The sequence below is a fragment of the Ascaphus truei genome, chromosome 10, assembly GCF_040206685.1.
Source record: "Ascaphus truei isolate aAscTru1 chromosome 10, aAscTru1.hap1, whole genome shotgun sequence".
Lineage (NCBI taxonomy): Eukaryota > Metazoa > Chordata > Amphibia > Anura > Ascaphidae > Ascaphus > Ascaphus truei.
Genome location: NC_134492.1, coordinates 41,573,638 through 41,595,572, shown reverse-complemented (window position 1 = coordinate 41,595,572; position 21,935 = coordinate 41,573,638). Strand labels below are relative to the sequence as shown.

General features: G+C 42.2%; 1 protein-coding gene across 2 annotated transcripts in view; it reads left to right on the top strand.

Annotated features, from left to right (window-relative positions):
• HSD17B7 (hydroxysteroid 17-beta dehydrogenase 7) overlaps positions 1-21,394 on the top strand; it is a 33,572-nt gene extending 12,178 nt beyond the window's left edge. Inside the window, exons 7-9 of one of the 2 annotated variants that reach the window (XM_075616793.1) lie at positions 1,084-1,140; positions 1,757-1,855; positions 5,683-7,093. In XM_075616793.1, coding sequence (XP_075472908.1) covers positions 1,084-1,140; positions 1,757-1,855; positions 5,683-5,778 — 252 coding nt within the window. In that variant the 3' untranslated portion in view covers positions 5,779-7,093. Of the gene's footprint in view, positions 1-1,083; positions 1,141-1,756; positions 1,856-3,800; positions 4,264-5,682 lie in introns of those variants that run through there. The other variant, XM_075616792.1, reaches the window with a different exon arrangement.
• The last annotated feature ends 541 nt before the right edge of the window (positions 21,395-21,935 follow it).

Genomic DNA, 21,935 nt, shown 5'->3' with positions numbered 1-21,935 from the left:
CCTCACGAGCAGTGCAAGATCTTTGCAACACCTTTTCCTGTTTGTGTTAATGTGTTGCCAATGTTCCCAGCAGTTTGAGCTGCAAACTGTAACAATACATAATGTTACCCGGGTAATATAAGAATACATTGTAGCTGCTGAGTTACACTGAAGGTTTAATTGAAACTGAAAGGCAGCCATTTAGTGAACCCTGGGAAGCAGGCTCTTTGCTGATCGACCACGGGCGAACGAATTGATCGGCAGCTTGGGTAATTAGTTTTCAATAAAGGTAATCAAAGATTGCATATATTAAAACCATTATTTATTTATTTTTAAGTCCTGCTTGGATTGCCTCCATGATGAATGAGCGGTGGTTGCACAACGCACTATTTATTTCCATTGAATGTTTTTGTCCTCTGAAACGTACAATTTTTTGTTGCCTCTTTGAAATGTCATTGTAATGAAATGTGTAAGTGCTGACATCTATTTTTGGTTAGTTAGATTTTAGGCAAATTAAATGTACATGCATGTCTAAGGCTGTGGCCAGGGTGGGGAGACGCATGCTCACGAGGCATGCCGTCAGCGTCTGCCCGAGCAGGAGCGATTCGCTGTCCTTCTCAATGCGTGCTCGAGCGAGGGAAGGGGGGGCGTGTCAGACTGTAGTGGGGCGTGACGTCACATCCTCGGCTCCATCTGATTGGTTGTTGTGACTGCTGTGCTCTCATTGGCTCTTACCTGGTCACGTGATGCGCCATAGCGCCGGGAAAACAAATGTAACTGTCCGAGCACCGCTCCTACCCGTGCGCGCACCAAGCGGCACTTTGGACGCTTGCATCAATTAAAAGGTATTTTAACGTGCCGAGCGTGAGTGCGCACGCGTGTGTCTCCTCACCCTGGACGCAGCCTAAGAGTACAAAGATTCTGTCTTTTAAATGTACATCCAAGGAAGACAGTCATGCTCTGTAAAATAACATTGTCGTTTTTGTGCTAGTCTATAAAATAACAAATATTATTATATTATTGCAAATAACCTTGTTTTGAAGCAACTTATACTGATTTGCTCATCAGGTACTGTAGACATTTGTGTTTTGCTTAATTTTGCAGATCCGTGTCTTCACAAACTCTTTTACCATCTCACCATACAATGGGGCAGAGGCATTGGTAGGTGGCATGGGGCTGCTTTTATTTGGAACAATTATATTTACTGAATATTATGGTCACTAATAAATAGCATCTTGCTTTCTGTCCATCCCTTCTTTCCATCCTTACGGTCTATTCTTTCTCTTTCCTCTTCTTTTTTTTATTTATTTTTTGTCCAAAATAATTTTAAAAAATTCTGTCCGATTACTTATAAATACTTATTAGTTGGTCTCTCAAGATGTGCAAATGATTTTCTGTAATTTGAAATATTCACCAGAAAATCCACACCAAGTTGCATAACATTAATTCGATGCTAACCCTATTTGATAGAAATATCTAGAAACCCTGAATTCCACAATCTCGAATCCCCCCCCCATGTATTTATTTAATTTACTCCAAACGCATGGATTTGCACGATTAATTAATTTTCCCAAAATTAGTATCTGTTTTTAGGAAGAATCTTGTAAGGGTTTGCAGAGGGAACTGGCAGACCTTTTTATATTGGTCCTTTTCCGCCTGTGTGTAGGTTTAATTGTTGTTGCTGCATTGTTGTTTCTCATTTATTCCATAACTTCAGTTCGTCAATTTGTCTCCAACCACTTTTGTGTAGTTGCTAATGCTGTATTCAATCTTTCAGTTGTGGCTATTCAGGCAAAGGCCAGAATCTCTTGACTCCCGAGTGAAATATCACAGCTGCACATCAGGCTTGGGCAATAACTATGTACAGCCCGTAAAGGTTAGTGCACAATATTTTGATGCATAAAGTCTCGTATACTATAGAAAATAACTCCCCACTCAGCCCGGGCAATATACATGTTAGTAAGTTATATAGCTATTTTATTAAATGCATGTTTTTAGACATCAAAGCCAAACTTAAATAAGGGATACATTTACATGATGGCTATAATGATCACGTTTAAATAGAAAGAACCATTCCAGAATAGACCTGAATTCCAGGCTTGAACGTATGTCTAGTTTTTAAATTCTGACAGGTGAAAGAACCACAGAAACATTGGGTTTATTAAAATAGTTTTTTTTATTTGTCAGCTGAACAAATAATTATCTCTGGCATGTTCATATAATACAATTGACGACACAACACTGCTTAGACTCCCAATACAAAAAGCGTTTGGATCGCCTGTGTGTTTTATTTATTTATTATTATTTTTTTTTTAAATATATAAATCAAAAGGTTAAGCCACTTTAAAAATTCATTGGCATGTGCTTATTGCTAGCAAATTATTCTTTATTTGGGTTAGATGGCGCTATACAGCATAATAATAGAATACTTCACTTGAAGAGGGTTATTCTCACAACAATATATGTGGGTGGGAATGGCCCAGATGTGTAAAGGGTACTGCAGCAATGTCCAGTGCACAGCATTAAATCAGAACACCCAGCAGTGGATTTCAAGATCCGCCGCACCCTAAACACAGCTGTTGCAGCCGCCTCCTTACCTGCCGCCTCCCCCTTCTGAACCGCAGCGTCAAATGGCGTCGCAGACGTCCACAACGTGACGTCGCACAGCATCACGTTGCCATGGTAACTCAACGTTGTGACATCATTTGATGCCGCGGTTCAGAAGGAGAATCAGGGGGCGGCAGATAAGGGGGCGGGCGCAACAGCTAAATGACTTCCCATCAGGCCCGAAAGCGCGACAAAGGTATGTGGGGGCGGACATTTTTGCCACCCCCCTAGGCACCGGCCTAATGGGAAATCCACCATTGATAATACCTGCAACGTGCTTGGAAATAAAGCTCTCATTGAACATTTCCTATGTAGAAAGTCCTTTGAAGGTGCGGCCCATCCAGGAAACAGTGTCCGAAAGGCAGTCGCAGGGTTAAATCGATTTTTATATTAAAAAGCAAAAACAAAAAATTAGTGAGCTGAGAGTTGGGCAGGTTTGATTTTACTCCGGCCAATCTTTTCTGTATGTGTTCTATAAGATGTAATGGAAGGGGAGGCGGAGAGGAGGGACGGGGCTTTCACTGCAGGGTGGGATAAGGGGTAGAGGAAACACTTTATTGACAAACACTCCTTCATTAAGAGGCCCTGAAGAAATGCGATTTGTGCCTTTTAAAAGAAACGAGCAGCCAAATCTTTGCTTTAATCATGTTTACATCTGTTTAAGGAAGGCAATTGGACTGTTAAATTGTTTTTTTTTGTTTTTTGTTTGTTTTTTATTTGCTATATTAGACGGCCCATTTCAACAGAAAATAAGGCTGTGGTACTGACCTCAACATCAAGTCGTAAAGCTGCTGTTTCATTTACTCACCCGCTTTTTCATATGTAGTCAAGTAGGTTGTACTATAGGAGGACACTTCAGCTATGCAACTCCGATAAAGACCTTGGAAATACAGACTTGTAGAGCTACAAATCCTGTGCTCAACTACCAGTTTAAGTCTTTCTGAATAACCCTTATTGGAAGAGCAAGGAGATTACAACCCCAGAGTGCATCTGAACTAAGACATGTTAAAGGTCTTCCTCACTTGCTGTTATTACTAGGCATACATCCAAGAGTTCTCAAGGAGTTGAGTTCTGCAATAGCCAAACCATTACATTTAATTTTCAAGGACTCCATTTCCACAGGCTCGGTAACACAAGATTGGCGTAAAGCAGATGTGGTGCCTATATTAAAAGGGGGAGCAAGATCACAACCGGAGAATTACAGACCTGTAAGCCTGACTTCAATAGTGGGGAAGCTACTTGAAGGTTTAGTACAGGATAATATTCAGGAATACCTAATGGAAAACAAAATTATTAGTAATAGTCAGCATGGATTTACGAAGGTTTAGGTCATGCTAAACTAACCGTATTAGTTTCTTTGAGGAGGTATGTACAAATTTAGACCAGGGTAATGCAGTTGATGTGGTCTACTTAGATTTTGTAAAGGCTTTTGATACGGTTCCACACTAGGTTGCTGTACAAAATAAAGCAAATTGGACTTTGTAAAAAATATTTGCACCTGGGTTGAAAGCTAACAGAGTTGTAATAAATGTAATTTTTCAGGTTGGGCTAAAGTTGAGTGGAGTATCTCGGGAATCGGTACTGGGACCCCTGCTTTTTAACTTGTTTATTAATGAGCTTGAGGTTGGCATCGAGAGCAAAATCTCCATCTTTGCTGATGACACCAAATTGTGTAAGGTAATAGAATCAGAGCAGGATGTAATTTCTCTTCAGAAGGACATGGATAGACTGGAACTTGGGCAGGTAAATGGCAGATGAGGGTTAATACAGATAAATGTAAGGTTATGCATTTGGGAAACCAGAATAAACGTGCAATTTACAAATTAAATGGTGATACATTCGGAGAATCCTTGATGGAGAAGGATTAAGGCATGTATTATACTAAGGGCGCGTGCACGACGTTGCACGTGGCATGCACGTTTTGTACTTATAGGCCAAACAATGACGTGCGTGGCTAGGAGGCGTGGCCATGACATCACAAGGGTAGGCCTCTCTGTGATGGACTCACAGTGGTACGACAGCCACTCGAAAATACAAATTTCTTTATATTTACACCAAGCTGCCGCGCCAACGTTGTCTGCCGTGCGCACGCGTGTCGGTAGTGGATAAACTGTCGTAGGAAGAAGGGTATTTTTAATTGCCTTGCGGGCGCATGCGCTTTGTATAATACATGCCTTAGGAGTACTTGTAGACAGCAATATTACCAATAGTGTCCAAACTCGTGCAGTAGCTGCAAAGGCAAACAAGGTCTTGGCTTGCATTTAAACGGCGATGGAAGGGAAGTAAACATAATTATGCCCCTTTTATAATAATAATATAGTAAGACCATACTTGGAATGTGGAGTACAATTTTAGGCACCGATCCTTAGAAGACATTATGGAACTAGAGAGAGTGCAGAGAAGAGCCCCCAAATTAATAAAGGGGATGGATTATCTGATTTTATGAGGAAAGGTTCGCTAAATTAGATTTGTTTACATTAGAAAAGGGGCATTTAAGAGGGGATGTGATGACTATATACATATATATTCGGGGACAATACAAGGAGCTTTCAAAAGAACTATTCATCCCACGGGCAGTACAAAGGACTCGGGGTCATTCCTTAAGATTGGAGGAAAGGAGATTTCACCAGCAACAAAGGAAAGTGTTCTTTATAGTAAGGGCAGTTAAAATGTGGAATTCATTACCCATGGAGACTGTGATAGCAGATACAATAGATTTGGTCAAAATAAAGGTTGGACATCTTTTTTTTAGAAAGAAAAGGTATACAGGGATATACCAAATAAGTAAATATGGGAACAATGTTGATCCAGGGAAAAATCTGATATTTAGAATATTTGGAGTCAAGAAGGAATTTTATTGTTCCCCTTTATGAGAGCATTAGATGATATTTCACGTTTTTAGTTAGTTATTTAAAAATTCCTCCCAGGCGGCGACTTTAAATGACAAACCTGGACATGTCTGGGAAAATGTGGACGTATTGTAAAACCTAGGAGCCCGCAATAAATTATTGTATGTTGCTGTTCACTCTTGCAGCAAAGTGTTAAAATCCAGTATGGCTGCCATGCTAATCATCTGCCCTTTTTCATTCCCGTTAGATGGACCTTGACGAGGGAAGCAGCAACTTGTTTTATCAAAAGCTGCTGGAGTTAGAGAAGCAGGTTCGACAGACGATAATCCCTGGACGTCACTAGGATTGTGAGAGTGCAAGGACATCCATACCGTACATTTGTCACTTATCCAGTGTAGAACTGCAGTCTGTCCGGATCCGAGGTTATGTTATCGTGCCCACTCCATCAGCCTGTGAAATGTAACAGGTTTGTAATCCTTTTTAGGCTGCAACCTTTATTCAGATGCCACATGGATTTCAAAACTAAAATCTTCTTTGTAAAAAATCAATTATTTTTCTGGCGGGTAGCAAAAAATGAAACTTGGGGTCCAACTAATATATTGTTAATTGTTTACATATAGTTTTGTTGTAGGTTCTGGTGCATTTTTGGGGGGAACCAAACTTGGTTCTTAATAGATGATAAAATGATGGTGTACACGGCTTTCTTCACAACTTTATTTTTATTATGGAGCTTTGAAAAGCAACTATTTCATGAACTCCAACTAGCCAGCTGAAGGGGCTACCGGCACCCCCTACAGAGATGAGTATCTCGGGATCAGGGGGTCCCCAGAGCTGAAATTAATGGGGTCTGGTTTTGGAGACACCTTGCTTCAAACTTGTTAATAAAAAATTTATAAAGGGGGGGGAGGAAACGGCTTACGGTGGCAAATGTTCTGGGTTTCTCCCCCCAATATGTACAGTAGAGGCCCTGCTCTCTTTCCCGCTGATTGCCGGGGGAGAGTGTGGGGCCTCTGTAAAGGTCTCTTACCTTCTCCTTTGCACCGACCTCCTCCTGTAGCATCGCAGCGTCTGACGACACTGCAATGTCACATGGCGACACGTTGTCAAGGAAACACGTGATGTTTCAGCATCATTTGACGTTGCAGGAGGAGGCGGTATAAAGGCAAGTGCCTATTAGCAGCAACATTTTAAATCTGTCACTGTCTGCCAAGCAATAATTGGAAAATTCAGAGTTGCAAACAGTGCTTCCACTGCAGCTAGGGATTCTGGGTAATGAGATGCAAACAAGCACAGTGTTTCTGTGTGTTTCATACATTCTTTACTTCTCATCCATTTTAACATGGACCCCTATAAGCCTGTGAAGAATGTTACTGGAATCCTAGTCCTCTTCCGTACTCCTAATAACTTCTCTACAGTGTTACGTCTGTTCATTAACCACCTGATAACATTACTTTTAGCTGGTTTCTAAATCTAGCACATTGACTGTGTTGCTGCACACCAGCTAAAGACTGAAACACCTAAAAACTCAGATGCCATATAAAGTCCTTTCGTACAGTAGCAGCGGATCGAAAGCGCAAACTCTCCCGTGGGTTATAGAGGAAAAGGACCATACAAGTTCAAAGTTGCTACCAATGAATAAAGTGTTTCAATACTATGAATTGCCCACTCACGTGGTGTAGGAATAATTCCGGCGTTGTTCAACTACATGAACGGTTTTACAGGTGTCTTGTATTTTATGTGGAGAGAAGAGATGAAAGGAACATAGTGCAAAAGTATTTTATGTAATAAAATATACACGAGAGCAGTGAACAATACAGTCACATGCTCCAGGAAAAGGAAAAAACGTGTACATGATCCAGGGTCAGAAAGCGCGTTTCTGAGTGCTTGCTCATGTCAACGCCAGCCTCTCCTGTTCTGGTGTGTGTTTGTGCTTCCGGATCGATGACATCACCGGAGGTGGTGCAGGGAGGATCGTACTCCAGCGTCTGAAGACAGATGGATGACTGGCGCCCAGTTTTCCACCTTACGCGCTTCGCTCAGTGGTGGCAGCTTCCTCATTGGTGCAATGTCCTTCCCATCTTAGAGGACACAATAAAATAGTCCCAAAGGAATAGTGTCAGAACGCCAATGCAGACGCATGGAATTCGGCACTGCCTATCATCATGTTGACTGCTTTAAACGCACAACTCTTAAGTACCAATACATACTTCACATGTGTGCAGATACAAGTTTACAATAGTTTTAACTTCTCATGCACTTAATACTATAGATGTGGATGAATAATACATATATAAATTATCAACATTGTAGCTAATCAAATGAGACATGTCTGTATGTGTGTGACAAAAAAATAGATCGGCCCGTTTTTTAGTTAATTGTCTAAAAAAGACACGTTATATCTCAAAACAGACAAGTGTGAATGCACAGAGAAAATGCATAAAAAATTTGACCAATATCTGATATTGGGGGTGTGTGTGTGTGTGTGTGTGTGTGTGTATATATATATATATATATATATATATATATATATATTCTATCTATATCCTTTCATACAAAATTGAACGGTTCATAAAACATATCCCTGTATTTATAATGTTAGAAGTGTATAACATGGAGCGGCAGGACCCAAAAAGCTTCTATTTTATAACTGGTTGAAAATATACCACATTGAGAAGCAGATGGTAGGAAATAAATAGTATCCTAATAAAGAGATATACATAGCAAAACAGCCTAGGTTAGTATCAGAAATCACCTATTTGGAGGTGATGCTGTAGCTGCAATATAGCAAAGGAATAATTCAATAGAACCACTATGGAGTGGTAATAGAGAAGGATAGGGTAAGCACCACTATTTTTAACAAGTGACACATGTATGATGTATTTACAGTATACTGATTCACAGTAAAGCACTACCCATCATAATGTATGGAATTAACCATAATGATTGTAAACCAAATGTATGTGTATACAAATGACTGAGTAAAATAAGTCAAATGAAACACAAATACCAGCAAACTATGTAGCAAATAGTAATGTGGTTAAATATTCGGTCTCCCATCGTCTATCCCCAATTGTAATAAACCCATAGGGGTAGAGTTGTGAAACTTTTTGAAGTGGGATGAGACGCTGTAAGAATCCAGACCTATCTTTATATTTCGAATGTGCGCCAGAATTCTGCCCCGTAAGGGGCGTATCGTGCGTCCAATGTACTGCAGCCCACAGGGACACAAGCATATAAACAACTGATTCACTCCTGCAGTTGATAACTTGACATTTTAAAGGATTCACCTGTTACCTTGGACTCAACTGCCTGTTCTAATATATATATATTAGTAAGGAGTCCCTTATTGAATGACCTTTAGAAAACTGATAATATGGCTTGTGTGTGTAAGATAGTGCCTACCTAATAATAATAGCAGCTTGTATAGCGCTGCTAGTTTTACGTAGCGCTTTACAGAGACATTTTGCAGGCACAGGTCCCTGCCCCGTGGAGCTTACAATCTGTTTTGGTGCCTGAGGCACAGGGAGATAAAGTGACTTGCCCAAGGTCACAAGGAGTCGACACCGGGAATTGAACCAGGTTCCCCTGCTTCAAACTCTCTGTGCCAGTCAGTGTCTTTACTCACTGAGCCACTCCCTCTCCACATGGGTCTTTCATAATAGAAAAAGACACAGCAACTAGGAATAGCAGTGTCAGAGATTTCTTCTTCAAACATATAGTTTATAATACAGCCTTATATTTATGAATAGGCCAGATAAATCTTATAGAGATGGCGAAACACTCGCAGGCTGTTGTTGAGAGTATATTGTTGAAAACTCTGTAGGTCAAAAAGGGAGCCTCCGGTGGGCAGGTCCACTGGAAGTAGGAATGATGAAGAAAAATTGAGAGATGTGTCACCACCAACGATGAAAAACGGTGACTTTCATAAAAATATATACTTATTTGGTCATGTGTAAAAAACGGAGGTACAAAAAAATCCACCTATGCGTTTCACGCCAAGGTGCTTTATCATTCTTGTTTCCATTGTGGACCTTCCAAAATGTTTATGACTTGGGTAAAGTCCCTTAAAAATGAGCGAAGTTTAGTTACATAATCCTGCAAAAATAAATCAATGTACTTCAAGTAGGATGTGCCTGAAATTATTGGGCGTCCGGGCGACAGCGTTAGATGCTTGTGAATCTTTGGTAAAAAAAAATATTGGTATCTTTGAAAGTGTATAAAATAAACATTTGAATTAATTTTCATTCTCTATTCTTCCCTTTCTGAAAGAGTAAACACAGTTCCGTAAGGAACATTTGAGTGGGGTGTGTTTTTAGAAGTGAATACGTGTTCTTATCGTCTAAAATTCTGAAAGCTTTTTTTGGGTAGTACTATCTATTCATTACTACAGTCCCTCCCCCTGTATCTGCAGATTTATATCCTTGGCTAACTTGTTCATGGCCTCTACTTCCTTTACTGAAATATTGTTCTTTCCTTTGTATTTTTCTTTAGTAAACGAGTCAAAATCATTCACTGTGAGGTGAAAAAAAGTATCTAAAATTCCCCTTGTCATAGTGGGGATAAAAGGTGGATTTTTTTCTTGAGATAAAGTATGGCAAATTCCTCTATTTCAGCCCCTTTTATTTGTAGAGATTTCTTGTATTCTAGGCAATTAAAAATCTCGCTTGCGGAAGTGTTTTTTTTTTATTGTGAGCTTGTGCATGAATTTGTTAGCATCTATAAAGAGTTTGAATGAATTGGGCCCCATACGGTACAAAACTCAAGCCCTTTGAGAGTACTTTCAATTCTTCTTTTGTTAATGTAGTATCACTTATGTTAAAAATGCTACTGTTCTTGATCAATTCATCCTTTTTCTTACTGAATTTACCTCCTCTAGTTCCTCTACTAGATGTTCCTCTCTTTTCCTCCTCTAAGGGGAGGCATTGTAAGGGATGGCTACTCCCTGAGAGGTGAAAGTAGTTGGGTTTTTTTCCCCCAATGGTACATGGGTCTTCTTCATCGGTATATTTTCTCTTTTTTTAATTTTTAATGTTCCTCTTTAAGAAAAGAAAAAAAGAGAGGCGTCCCTTCTTTTTTGGTATCTAGCATTCTCATATGGTCTTATTGTAATGATAACTGTTTGTGTGTTGTCTATTATAGAAGAGATAGTGAGAGCAGTTTGCAGGAATTTGAGAGGATTTTCCATGTACTTAAAGCCCAGGCAATAATTGAAGAAAAAGATCTTCCCCCAATTAAAGAAAACTGTGAGACAGAAAGCAAAGAAACACAGACAACAAATCAAGTCAGAATCACAGACAACAAAGACATCACACCAAACACAACATACCCATCCCCCGAAACGATCACAGACAGTCTGTCCCAGCTGGAGAGAGATTTCATACTATTCAAAGAACACGTGTTAAGTAAACAATCTCAAGAGATGAGTACTGACCAACTAAAAGAAGAAATTATTAAAATAAAAAACGAAAACGCGGCTAATATACAAGATCTGCTAAGGGAAGAAATTAATACAATAAAAAATGAATACACAACAAAGGTGCAAGACCAACTAAGAGAAGAAATTAGTAACATAAAAAATGAAGCCTTGGCAATTATGCAAGAACAAAAAACTACTATTATTACCCTGCAACAAGACAATAAGCAGATCAGAGACAAACTGAGGAAACTCGAAGAGAAACTTAAAATGATAGTATCAACCAATAAGACAGAAAACCCAGAGACTCGTATTGTAACACCAACGCAACAAAAAACCTCATTAACAAAAGCTCCCCAAGATAGTGACAACCAGCCCATAATCACTGAAAACCAGCAAAGACAGGAATCAGTAACACACAGCACAGAGCAAACCCCCAGCTCAGACATAGAAACAGCAAGAACAAAGACAGGAGTCAGTAACACACAGCACAGAGCAAACCCCCAGCTCAGACAGACACAGCAAGAACAAAGACAGGAGTCGGTAACACACAGCACAGAGCAAACCCCCAGCTCAGACACAGAAACAACAAGAACAAAGACTGGAGTCAGTAACACACAGCACAGAGCAAACCCCCAGCTCAGACAGATACAGCAAGAACAAAGACAGGAGACAGTAACACACAGCACAGAGCAAACCCCCAGCTCAGACATAGAAACAGGAAGAACAAAGACAGATTCAACGCCAACCACTGGCTCAACAATAAAACCTACTGTCCCCAAAACAACCCACAATAATGCACACCTGGAACGCAACAGGGAGCACAGCACAACAACTGGAACTGACACCAGGCACAACAACACTGACATAACAATACTCATCGACTCAAATGGAAGATACCTAAATAGTGAGCGACTATTCCCAGGCAAACACGTAACCATGATCCACTGCCCCACAACACAGAAAGCTCTGGATATCCTAAACAAACCAGACTTCAGAAACCCTGGATACATCATCATCCACACTGGTACCAACGACCTCCCGACCCAGCAGAGGAATCTTGCCGAGAATCTGACACAAATAGCGCAGAGAGCAACACAAAGATTCCCCACCACAAAGATAATTATGTCTACCCTACTACCAAGAAGAGATATCCCAACTGATACCATCCAGAACATCAACACAGAGTTGGCAAAAACATGCACATCTCTCCCCCATGTACACCTGGCTAAACATGACTCCATCATACCATAACACCTGTATGACCACGTGCACCTCAACCAGCAAGGGATGCGCTACTTTGCAAAGACCCTGAAAGATGTCACCTTGGAGAGAACAGCCAAATACCCACTGCAGGACAGGACACTGCATCAGGGACCTAGACTACACAGATTTCACGAGACACAGGGATACCCACATAGACAGCAGCATTGGGACAACCACACAGCATCACAGAAAAGCATCACAACAACAACCTCCAGAACCAGACCAACGGCTAGCAACGAACTAAAGGAAATCCGGGAACTGCTCACTACCATCTGCACCAGACTGATGTAAAAATGCATAATCCTACCAAAATCACTACCACAAACAAGCATACACCACTACATGCAGAGAAAGAGAAATACAGAAATGACAAGAATGAACGTACCCACATTTATTGTATCAACAAAGACTAGTGTGTAAAAAAAAAAAAAAAAATTATAAATAAAAAATTGCAAATTAGCTCACTGGAAGGCATAACACAAGATATATAACCTATACAAAATCCAAGATGGGATCTTTTAAAATTAGCAGCTGGAACATTCAGGGCCTGAATGCGTCAGCATTTGGTTCTAAACCACAAGATCCAGACTTCATAAACAAGTTGACGAGCATAGACATTTTTATTCTCCACGAAACATGGATCCAATCAGAGGAGATGTCTACCATACCTATGGGTTATAGGCAGCTCCTAGTCCCAGCCCAAAAACACAAAAGTGTAAAATGAGGCCGTCATTCAGGAGGAATTATAATATGGTACAAAGAGGAGCTTAACAGCCAAATAAACCCAATGAAGAGAGGAGATACCCACTTATGGCTACAAATAAAAGGCTCCATGTTCACCCATCTATATGACACATACCTATGTGCAGCATACATCCCCCCCTCCGACTCCCCATACTACAATCCAGACATCTTCGAGACCCTGCAGACAGAGGCAATCCACTTTCAGACCATGGGTAAAGTGCTGATATGTGGAGACCTGAACGCCAGAACAGGCAGAGAACAGGATTACATATCTTCAGATGGAAATAACTACATCTTTGGAAATGACACATGTCATAGCTCTGTGACACGTCAAAGAACCAGCTACGACAGTGCAACAAACAACAATGGTAAAGAGCTCCTAAACCTGTGTCGCGGTCTGGGACTGTACATTATCAATGGACGGACAAGAGGAGACTCTTTGGGTAGATACACATATAGCTCTGTGCTGGGCAGCAGCGTAGTGGACTACGCAATAACCGACATAGACCCACAAGCCATCAGTGCTTTCATAGTTACACCAGCATCACCCCTATCAGACCACAATCAAACCCTGCTCTTTATTAAGAGACCAGACCAACCAAGCACAACACAAAACCCCCTCTCCAACTTTCATAGCCTGAAAGCCACCTACAAATGGACAAAACAGAGCCTCGCGACATACACAGAAACAATCTACAGCTCAGAAGTTGGAAACCTACTCCAAAGCTTCCAGGACACAAACTACGAGCAGAACAAACACGGTGTAAACCTAGCAGTAAGAAATCTCACCACAATATTCCATCTAATAGCAAAGACATCAAACCTGAAAAAAACTAGCCCTAACAGACCAACAACAAATGACAAAATCAAAGAAAAATGGTTTGATAAGGAATGCAACACCCTTAGAAAAAGCTTGCGAACAATATCAAACCAAAAACACAGAGACCCAAACAATACAGAACTACGAATGAGGTACCACCAACACCTAAAGCACTACAGGCACACCCTAAGGAAGAAAAAACAAAACCACATTGCCAAAAAACTAGAAAGAATTGAAGAAGCATTAGATGAAAATACTTTCTGGCAAACCTGGAAACATCTGGATACAAAGCAGAATAACAGACACCTGGCCATTCAGAATGGCAACATCTGGAAAAACTACTTCGAGGACCTTTACCAAGAAATCCCAGAAGAAAACCTGACGCAAGAACAAAAACAAATCCTCACCAAACAAACATCACTGGAGAACACTATAAAAGATAACCAAAACCCCCTGGACATACCAATCACAATCCAGGAAATAAAAGAAAAAATACAACTAATAAAAACCAAGAAAGCCAGCGGACCAGATGGCATTCTACAAGAGATGCTGAAGTATAGCAATCCATCTATACAAGAAGCAATACTGAAAATGTTCAACCTGGTCCTCACTACTGGCTACTTCCCTGAACTGTGGAACGAAGGACTGATAACCCCTATCCACAAGAAAAAAGACAGGATGGACCCATCCAATTACAGAGGAATCTGTGTCAGCAGCACCCTGGGGAAACTGTTCAACAGCATCTTGAACAGCAGAATCCTCACCTTACTGACAGAGCAGAGTGTACTGAGTAAGAGCCAGACAGGCTTCCTGCCAAACCACCGCACCACGGATCACATCTATACCCTACACAGCCTGATCAATAAACACGTCCACAACACCAACAAGGGCAAAATCTTTGCTTGCTTTGTGGACTTCAAAAAAGCCTTCGACTCCATCTGGCATCCAGGCCTATTGCTGAAAATACTAGAGAGCGGAATAGGGGGGAGAACATACGACACGATCAAAAGTATGTACTCTGAAAACAAATGCTGCGTAAAAGTAAATAACAAAAGGACAGACTTCTTCCATCAAGGCCGTGGAGTTAGACAGGGCTGCAGCCTGAGTCTCACACTGTTTAACATCTACATCAATGAGCTCGCAGCAGCCCTAGAATCCTCCTCAGCACCTGGGCTCAACTTGGCTGGAACTGAGATTAAGTCTCTACTATACGCAGACGACCTGCTCCTGCTGTCTCCAACAGAACAAGGCCTCCAACAGAAACTGGCAATACTAGAAAAATTCAGCCAGACCTGGGCACTCTCTGTGAACCTAGAAAAAAACAGAATAATGGTATTCCAAAAAAAATCAAAAAAACATCCAACCATATCTCAATTCACACTGGACGACAATGCACTGGAACAGACAACGAGCTACACATACCTTGGTCTGACAATCAGCTCATCGGGGAAATTCAACCTGGCCATAAATACACTGAAGGAGAAGGCCCGCAGAGCATTTTATGCAATAAGGAAACAGATGTACCACCTCAAACCACCAATAAGAATCTGGGAGAAAATATTCAACAGCATCATCACACCCATCCTTCTGTACGGCAGCGAGGTTTGGGGCCCTGTAACATACCCAGACTCCACAAAATGGGATACCAGCCCAACAGAAATACTGCATCTGGAATTCTGCAAATACCTTCTCCAAGTACACAGGAGTACATCAAACAATGCATGCCGGGCTGAGCTGGGCCGCTTTCCTCTACTGCTCACGGTACAGAAGAGAGCACTGACATTCTGGGCTCACCTAAACACCAGCCATCCACAGTCTTACTGCTACAGAGCAATGCAAAATCAGGACCTCCCCACTAAACCCTGTGCCATCAAACAACTTGTCCTCTCACTCCAAGGACAAAACCCCACACAGATTAACAACCTGCCGAAAAAAGAAATCAACTCAATCGCCAACGAAATGAAGAAGCAGTATGTGACAAGATGGGAAAATGATATCCAACGCTCAAAGAAGCTGGAGACCTACCACAGCCTACAGAGAGAATACACTCTGGCACCCTACCTACTGAAGGTAAAAGACCCAAAACAGAGACAGACCCTGAGCCAGTACAGAATAAGTGCCCACAGCCTAGAAATAGAAACAGGCAGGCACAGACAGAACTGGAAGCCCCGGGAGATGAGACTGTGCCAAAGATGCGAGCTAGGTGAGGTAGAAGATGAAACTCACTTCTTGTTGCGTTGCACACAATACTCTGAAGTGAGGAGTGCCCACCTAGAGAAACTCACAGCTGTTATCCAGAACTTTAATAATACAGAAGAGAACCAAAAAATAGCGATCCTCCTGGGAGAAGATGAAACCACAGCAGAACTAGCTGCACACTATATCAGCACCTGTCACAAGCTGAGAGATGTACATTAACCCCCACACCCCTGTGTGAAACTGTTACCCATATACCCTGCAATCATTATACCCTATCCCCTAGTATTCGTGTCATTATTGTCCCCCACCCCCTATTATTCACGCTTTGGCAATAATGAAATGTTCTTTCGTCATGCCAATAAAGCTGATTTGATTTGATCTTGACCTGTTCCATAGTTGTTTTTAGAGTGATTGAGCCTCTTGTCTGTTTACCCTTCTATTTGGATAAAGTCGTGATCCGGTTTCATTATCTGAGATGTTCTATCCATTTGTACTTAAATCCCTAGTTACTTGTTACCTTTCTATTACATATCGAAAACATGGTAACACACCGCTCACCAAATACTACAATAAAAATAGCCTAGGTGCATAGGGAAAATATCTATACAGAAATACCCCTGTGGTCATTATCTCTGTGTATTTCTGTACCTTTTGTATTACCTCTGTGTGATGCATGTTGGTAATTTTTTTGTACCCTGTGGGATTTTTGACCAGTTTCTAATTCTATGATTATCGTAATCCTGTCTCTCTCACAAACTTTCTTTGCTTAACTGCAATGACACTTTTTGCAATTCCTCAAATCGTGATTGTAATAGTTTGTCTTCGTCTTTGAAGTCACTAGTGTCCCTAAAGGGCTCTAATGTATTCGATCAGAGGAGGTGTTGCAATTTTCTGGAGGTGTGGATTGATATCTTTGATCTTGGATTTGCTGGAGGCTTGAAAATGATGGTGAACTGTGCGTGGGGGTGAGTCAAGACCAGTTCAAGGTGCTAAATGTCATTGACTGTGGGAGATTCTTACCACTGAATAAGGAGCTAAAGGTACAGGAGATCCAGAGGTGGTCCCTTGTAATCTAGTAGGAGCATGTCTGGCCAAGGGCGGCGGGCATGACCTGAAGATTTTGTGGACATCCAACCAGGAAGACGTGTGGATCAGGATGGGACACGTGTGAGTCATGGTAAAGAGGATTGTGATGATATGGGCAATGAGGCTCTTATAATAAAGGTGAAGCCCAGCTATTGCACTATCATCTGGATGAATAGACGGGGTTGCCCTGTATATACAGCCTATTGTGGATCATTTGGCCAAATATATTAGGTGTATATATGTGTAAACCTTTATTTTCTGTGAAATATATTTGTGCTTGTGTAAGTACGTGTTTCTTTGTTCCCTGGGCATGCTAGACTTGTAATACTTACCCAGCCTACACGCCCAAAGATAGGAGGGGTTTAGTTGGTTCCATAAGGGAATTGAGGACAAAGGAGAGTGGGAATGGGATGGCCTCCTATCTGGGAGCCATTGCCTCCCCAGGCAGAGAGGCATCCTATCTAATCAAGAGATATCAAGTGAGCATTGAGAACCTGGGCAGGTAGGCGTTGTCCTCATCGGCTGGTTTGTAATGCCCGCCCTCCTTGCCTCCGACTCCCCATTACACCCCCAGCCTGGAATGGGCAACACAGACGAGCCTTCGTGCTGTATTTGGCCCAACACAGCATTTCGGCTGTAATTGGTTGCTGCCCCATTCTCCATGATTTCCTATGGAGGCGGGTTATCTAGGAAAGGGGCCTCCGATTGCGGCTCCAGAGACCTTTCTGAGGCTAGTGTGTTGATGTACTAAGCGGTACTCTGAGGTTGTGCCAGAGATACGCGAACCCGAGGCTGCCTGCTAGTCCGTGCAGGAAATTTACAGCTGCTCTGCTGCGAATTGCATCCAATGCTGCCTGGAGTTCCCAATCTCCCACCGGAGTGGAAGCTGCACCGGGTAAGCCATTTCAGTGGGGCCGGGCCCCTAGGATTCCCCCTGTATCCCCTGTTTGGAGTGAGTGTAGCTCTATCAGTGATATTGTGTTGTCTGCTGGCTCCGATCAGAATAGATATATACGCTTATTTGATCTGTCTCCTATCTGGGACTTGATCCCGTGAAAGAGTCCTGGTCTCCCATGACAAGAATCAAGAGATAGACGGATGGGAGCTATATGGTGGGAATATGGGGACCTCCTATGTATATTGATAAGTAAAGCTGTTGCAGTTTTTACCTCATTTATGGTGTTGCAGTGGTTTAAAAGAGGGCGTATTGAGCCCCCAGTGGTCATGAACTGCAATAGAATATGATTTGTTTCTTTGCTCGGATTGATCTACATCAGACATTGCTTAAGATACAGAGAGGGTTTACAATGGCTAATACTTAGACATTCTTGAAGGAAACTTGCATATATTAGAAACGTATATTTAATTCCTTCAATCTATGCCTGAGCCATAACAATGTAAGTAGTGGAGAGCTTCGTTAATTTATGGAGCTTCTGGTACCTTTTTATTGATGTAATGACACCTTCATCCATGATGCACTGTTGCAAGAATAACAATGATAACAGTCAGGATAATTGCTAACCAGCAGATTACAGACAAAGCATAGTAGTGATGACAGACTGTCCTTCCTTGCATGGAAGGGCATGTGCACGCAAAACATTTGAGGTACTCTGCACACACCGTTCGCGATACTCTAATGGGCGTTGGTTTATTTTTCATCAGTGAGGGCTTTTGATACTGATGACTCGGCACTGAAGAAGGCATCTCCGCTCCCATTAATCTGTTGCCTGAGTTTCTGTAAGCATCTGGTAACACCTGCACGGTCACGTGATGGCAGGAAGGACAAAGGGGGGCCACAGAGTTCTTCTTTTGAGGCTATGATAAGGAACAGAAAATCACATTTTAATTACAGCTGGGTAATACTGGTCAGGATGTTTCTTCCCTTTAACAATGTCCATTACTAGTCTGGAGTATCCTATCTTACCAAAAACCTACCAATTATATAAAGAAACTAAAGTACAGAATGGTGGGAAAATAAATAAACAACTACAAACCGTTTAGGTGCGGTTTGCAAAGAAAATGCATATTGACACTTTATGGCTGGAAGACAAGGAGCGAATCAAACTGATGGCACACTGTACGGAAGGGGAGGAGTTCTTCCTTGCGCTCCACACGTCTTCCCTAAAGAAATGACCAGGAACTGGAGCGCCAGACCCCATGACGTAACCGCGATGTCCCAAGAGCAGCCAAATGGTTAATGCAGCTCTTTTTTTTTTTTTGCTGAGTTTTCCCCTTTTTTATTTTATTGTATTTTACGGTTATCAAACTCTACTTAAAGCAGCAAAACATGAAATCTTATGGGTTTTTTTTCTCTCCAAATAAATAAGTTCTGTAGTATTAGATAATACTTACTGCATTTTTAATTTTATTTTTTTTATTCAACTCTTAATGCTATTTTTAATGCGTTTTAAAGCATCCTTTGATTTCTACAGCTGGTTTTAGCCCACCTCCAAAGCAGTGCAAGATCTTTGCAACACTTTTGTTTGTGATAATTTGTTGCCAAATTTCCCTGTAGTTTGTGCTGTGAACTGTAACAATATACTGTATGTTACCGTAGTAATATAAGGATACATTGTAGCTGCTGAATTCTACTGACTGAAGCGGCCATTATGTTGGGCACACCATCAGGATTTTTTACACATTTATAACCGGAACATTTTATTTATGGTGAGTGGAGAGGATTGCTGCTTTAAACACCTGACCTTCAGAATAATTATTACTCTTGCATGTCACTAATTAGACTCCGTTAAGTTTATGACGTTAACCTACAGTAACCGCATGTCCTGTTAAGACTAGCCGTGTATCTTCAAAAGACAATAACATAACATTAAGCCTCAAATGCATGTCTTTATCATGGTATATCCACAAAAGCCTGTTGATGTTAAAGTGGAGACTTTAAACTTGAAAAATTTGACATTACTCGCATCCAGTCACTGAAATAGAGCTTTTGCCATGTCCGGATGGGTGCAATGCCACAGTTAAGCATCATTTAGATAACGTAGCGTTATTTCCCTCTCCTCATTTCTCTCTCTCTACTAAAGCAAAAGCTTTATTCCGGCATCTAGATAGGAGTAATCATGACTTGATTAATGTCACGTTATTGGAATATAATGTCATGCAACAAAAATGTGACCTTATGCTAATTTAAATATGTAAATTACTGGCTTATTTCTCGGGTATCTCAGGTGCGTTCACATGTATCTCCAGATGTGGAGTATACAGATGAGGTACAGTATTGCCCTCTGTAGCACGTGGCAGAGGGACATACACAACACAGAAGTGGAAGATGCAGCCATTAATGAATAGCCAAATAAACTTAATTTTGTGCATTTGTCTCATTTGCATGCTGCTCAAAAATTGCATGAAAAACTGACATTTTTGCACGGTTCGGCTATGTGATAAAGGCTTAATGAATATTGATGAGATGAAAAAACATCCATTCTTTTTTTCCCAGGAAATGCATTTATCAGAGTTTAATAAGTAGGCCTCTTAGATGTCTTTTTTTAAAGTTAGTGCAGTCGGAGAGCCATAATATTTGTAAATCTAAAGTGAAATACTGTTTCCATTAGTGAGTTTATTGTAGAAATCCATTTATTATGTTAAAATGTATGAATGAGAACTTATATCAAGACAATTGCATGAGAATAAAGTTGTAGGATTTTGAATTCATATGTAACAAAGGGAGCTGAATACTAGTGAGTATTTAATACATTGCAGATGTTGGGGTTTGGCTTAGTTAAGGCCTAGTAGGAAATTTGAGCCTTAAGTAATTTTAGAAGTTTTTTGTCCAAAGTACCACGAGGCAGAAAGGGGGCAGAGTTAGTGATCTATAACTATGAGTAGCTCTCAGCAAGTCTTTCTCTTTACCTGAACCCTCCTCAAGGACACACACTGCATATACTAGCTAAATTGCAGGATTATTAATTACTATTATCAGTGTTCGACAAATACGCATAACCACACGCCCGTGTCGAGTGGATTTAGGCCGCTGGCGAGCCGTGCTGCGGCTGTGGCTCTATGAATTCCTCTGCTCGCGCCAATTTTTTTTTTTAATAATCCCCCTCCCTGATTGGGCTGACGTGAGGAAGAGGGCTGGCTGGCTGGCAGCTCTGGGTCAGCTCCTCCCCCCCCCTCCACCAGATCCCCACTTGCTGCCCGGGGTGGGATGTAGGTTGGGGGGCTCCCCGCGGCTACTGCCCAGGGCTGGAGGACAAGGTAGGCGTTTCCCATCCGTCCCACGCTCCTTTGGCACCCGCGCGGGCAGGGTAATAGGAGCGGGGAAGAAGGGAAGGCTGGCAGCTCTGACTCCCATCCCCAAAGCTGCAGCCTGGGCGGGAGGTAGAGGGGGTGGCGCGCACGCGCGGCAGGCAAAGTTCCCCGGCCACGTTTCCCATCGGGGAGGTTAGTGTGGCTGTGCGCCTGTCCGGCTGCCCCCCCCGCTGGTCCCTGATCTCCCCGCTGGCCCCCGCAACTCCTGCCCGACACCCCGCCTGGCTGCCCGACCTCACACACCTCCCGCCCGGCTGCCCAACCCCCCCCCCCCCCGCCTGGCTGCCCGATCCACCCTCCCCCCGGCCTGGCTGCCTGACCCCCCAGCCCGCAGCTGGCATGTGGAGCAGCATGTGGAGGACAAGCAGGCCCTGGAGGAACAGGTGGGCCCCCTCCCTTCCAATGAATACCCACCCAGTCACCCACCCAGTGTGTGTGTGTGTGTCAGTGAGTGTTTGTGTGTGTGTGAGTGAGTCTGTGAATGAGTGAGTCTGTGAGTGTCTGTGTGACTGTGAGTGTGTCACCCTCTCCCTGTGTCACCCTCTCCATCACCCTCTCCCTGTGTCGCCCCCTCACCCTGACGCCCCCTCACCCTGTCGCACCCTCCGTCGCCCCCTCTCTGTCGCCCTCTCCCTCTCTGTGTCGCACTCCCTCTCCCTCTCTCTGTCGCACTCACCCTCTCTCCCTCTGTCGCACTCTCCCC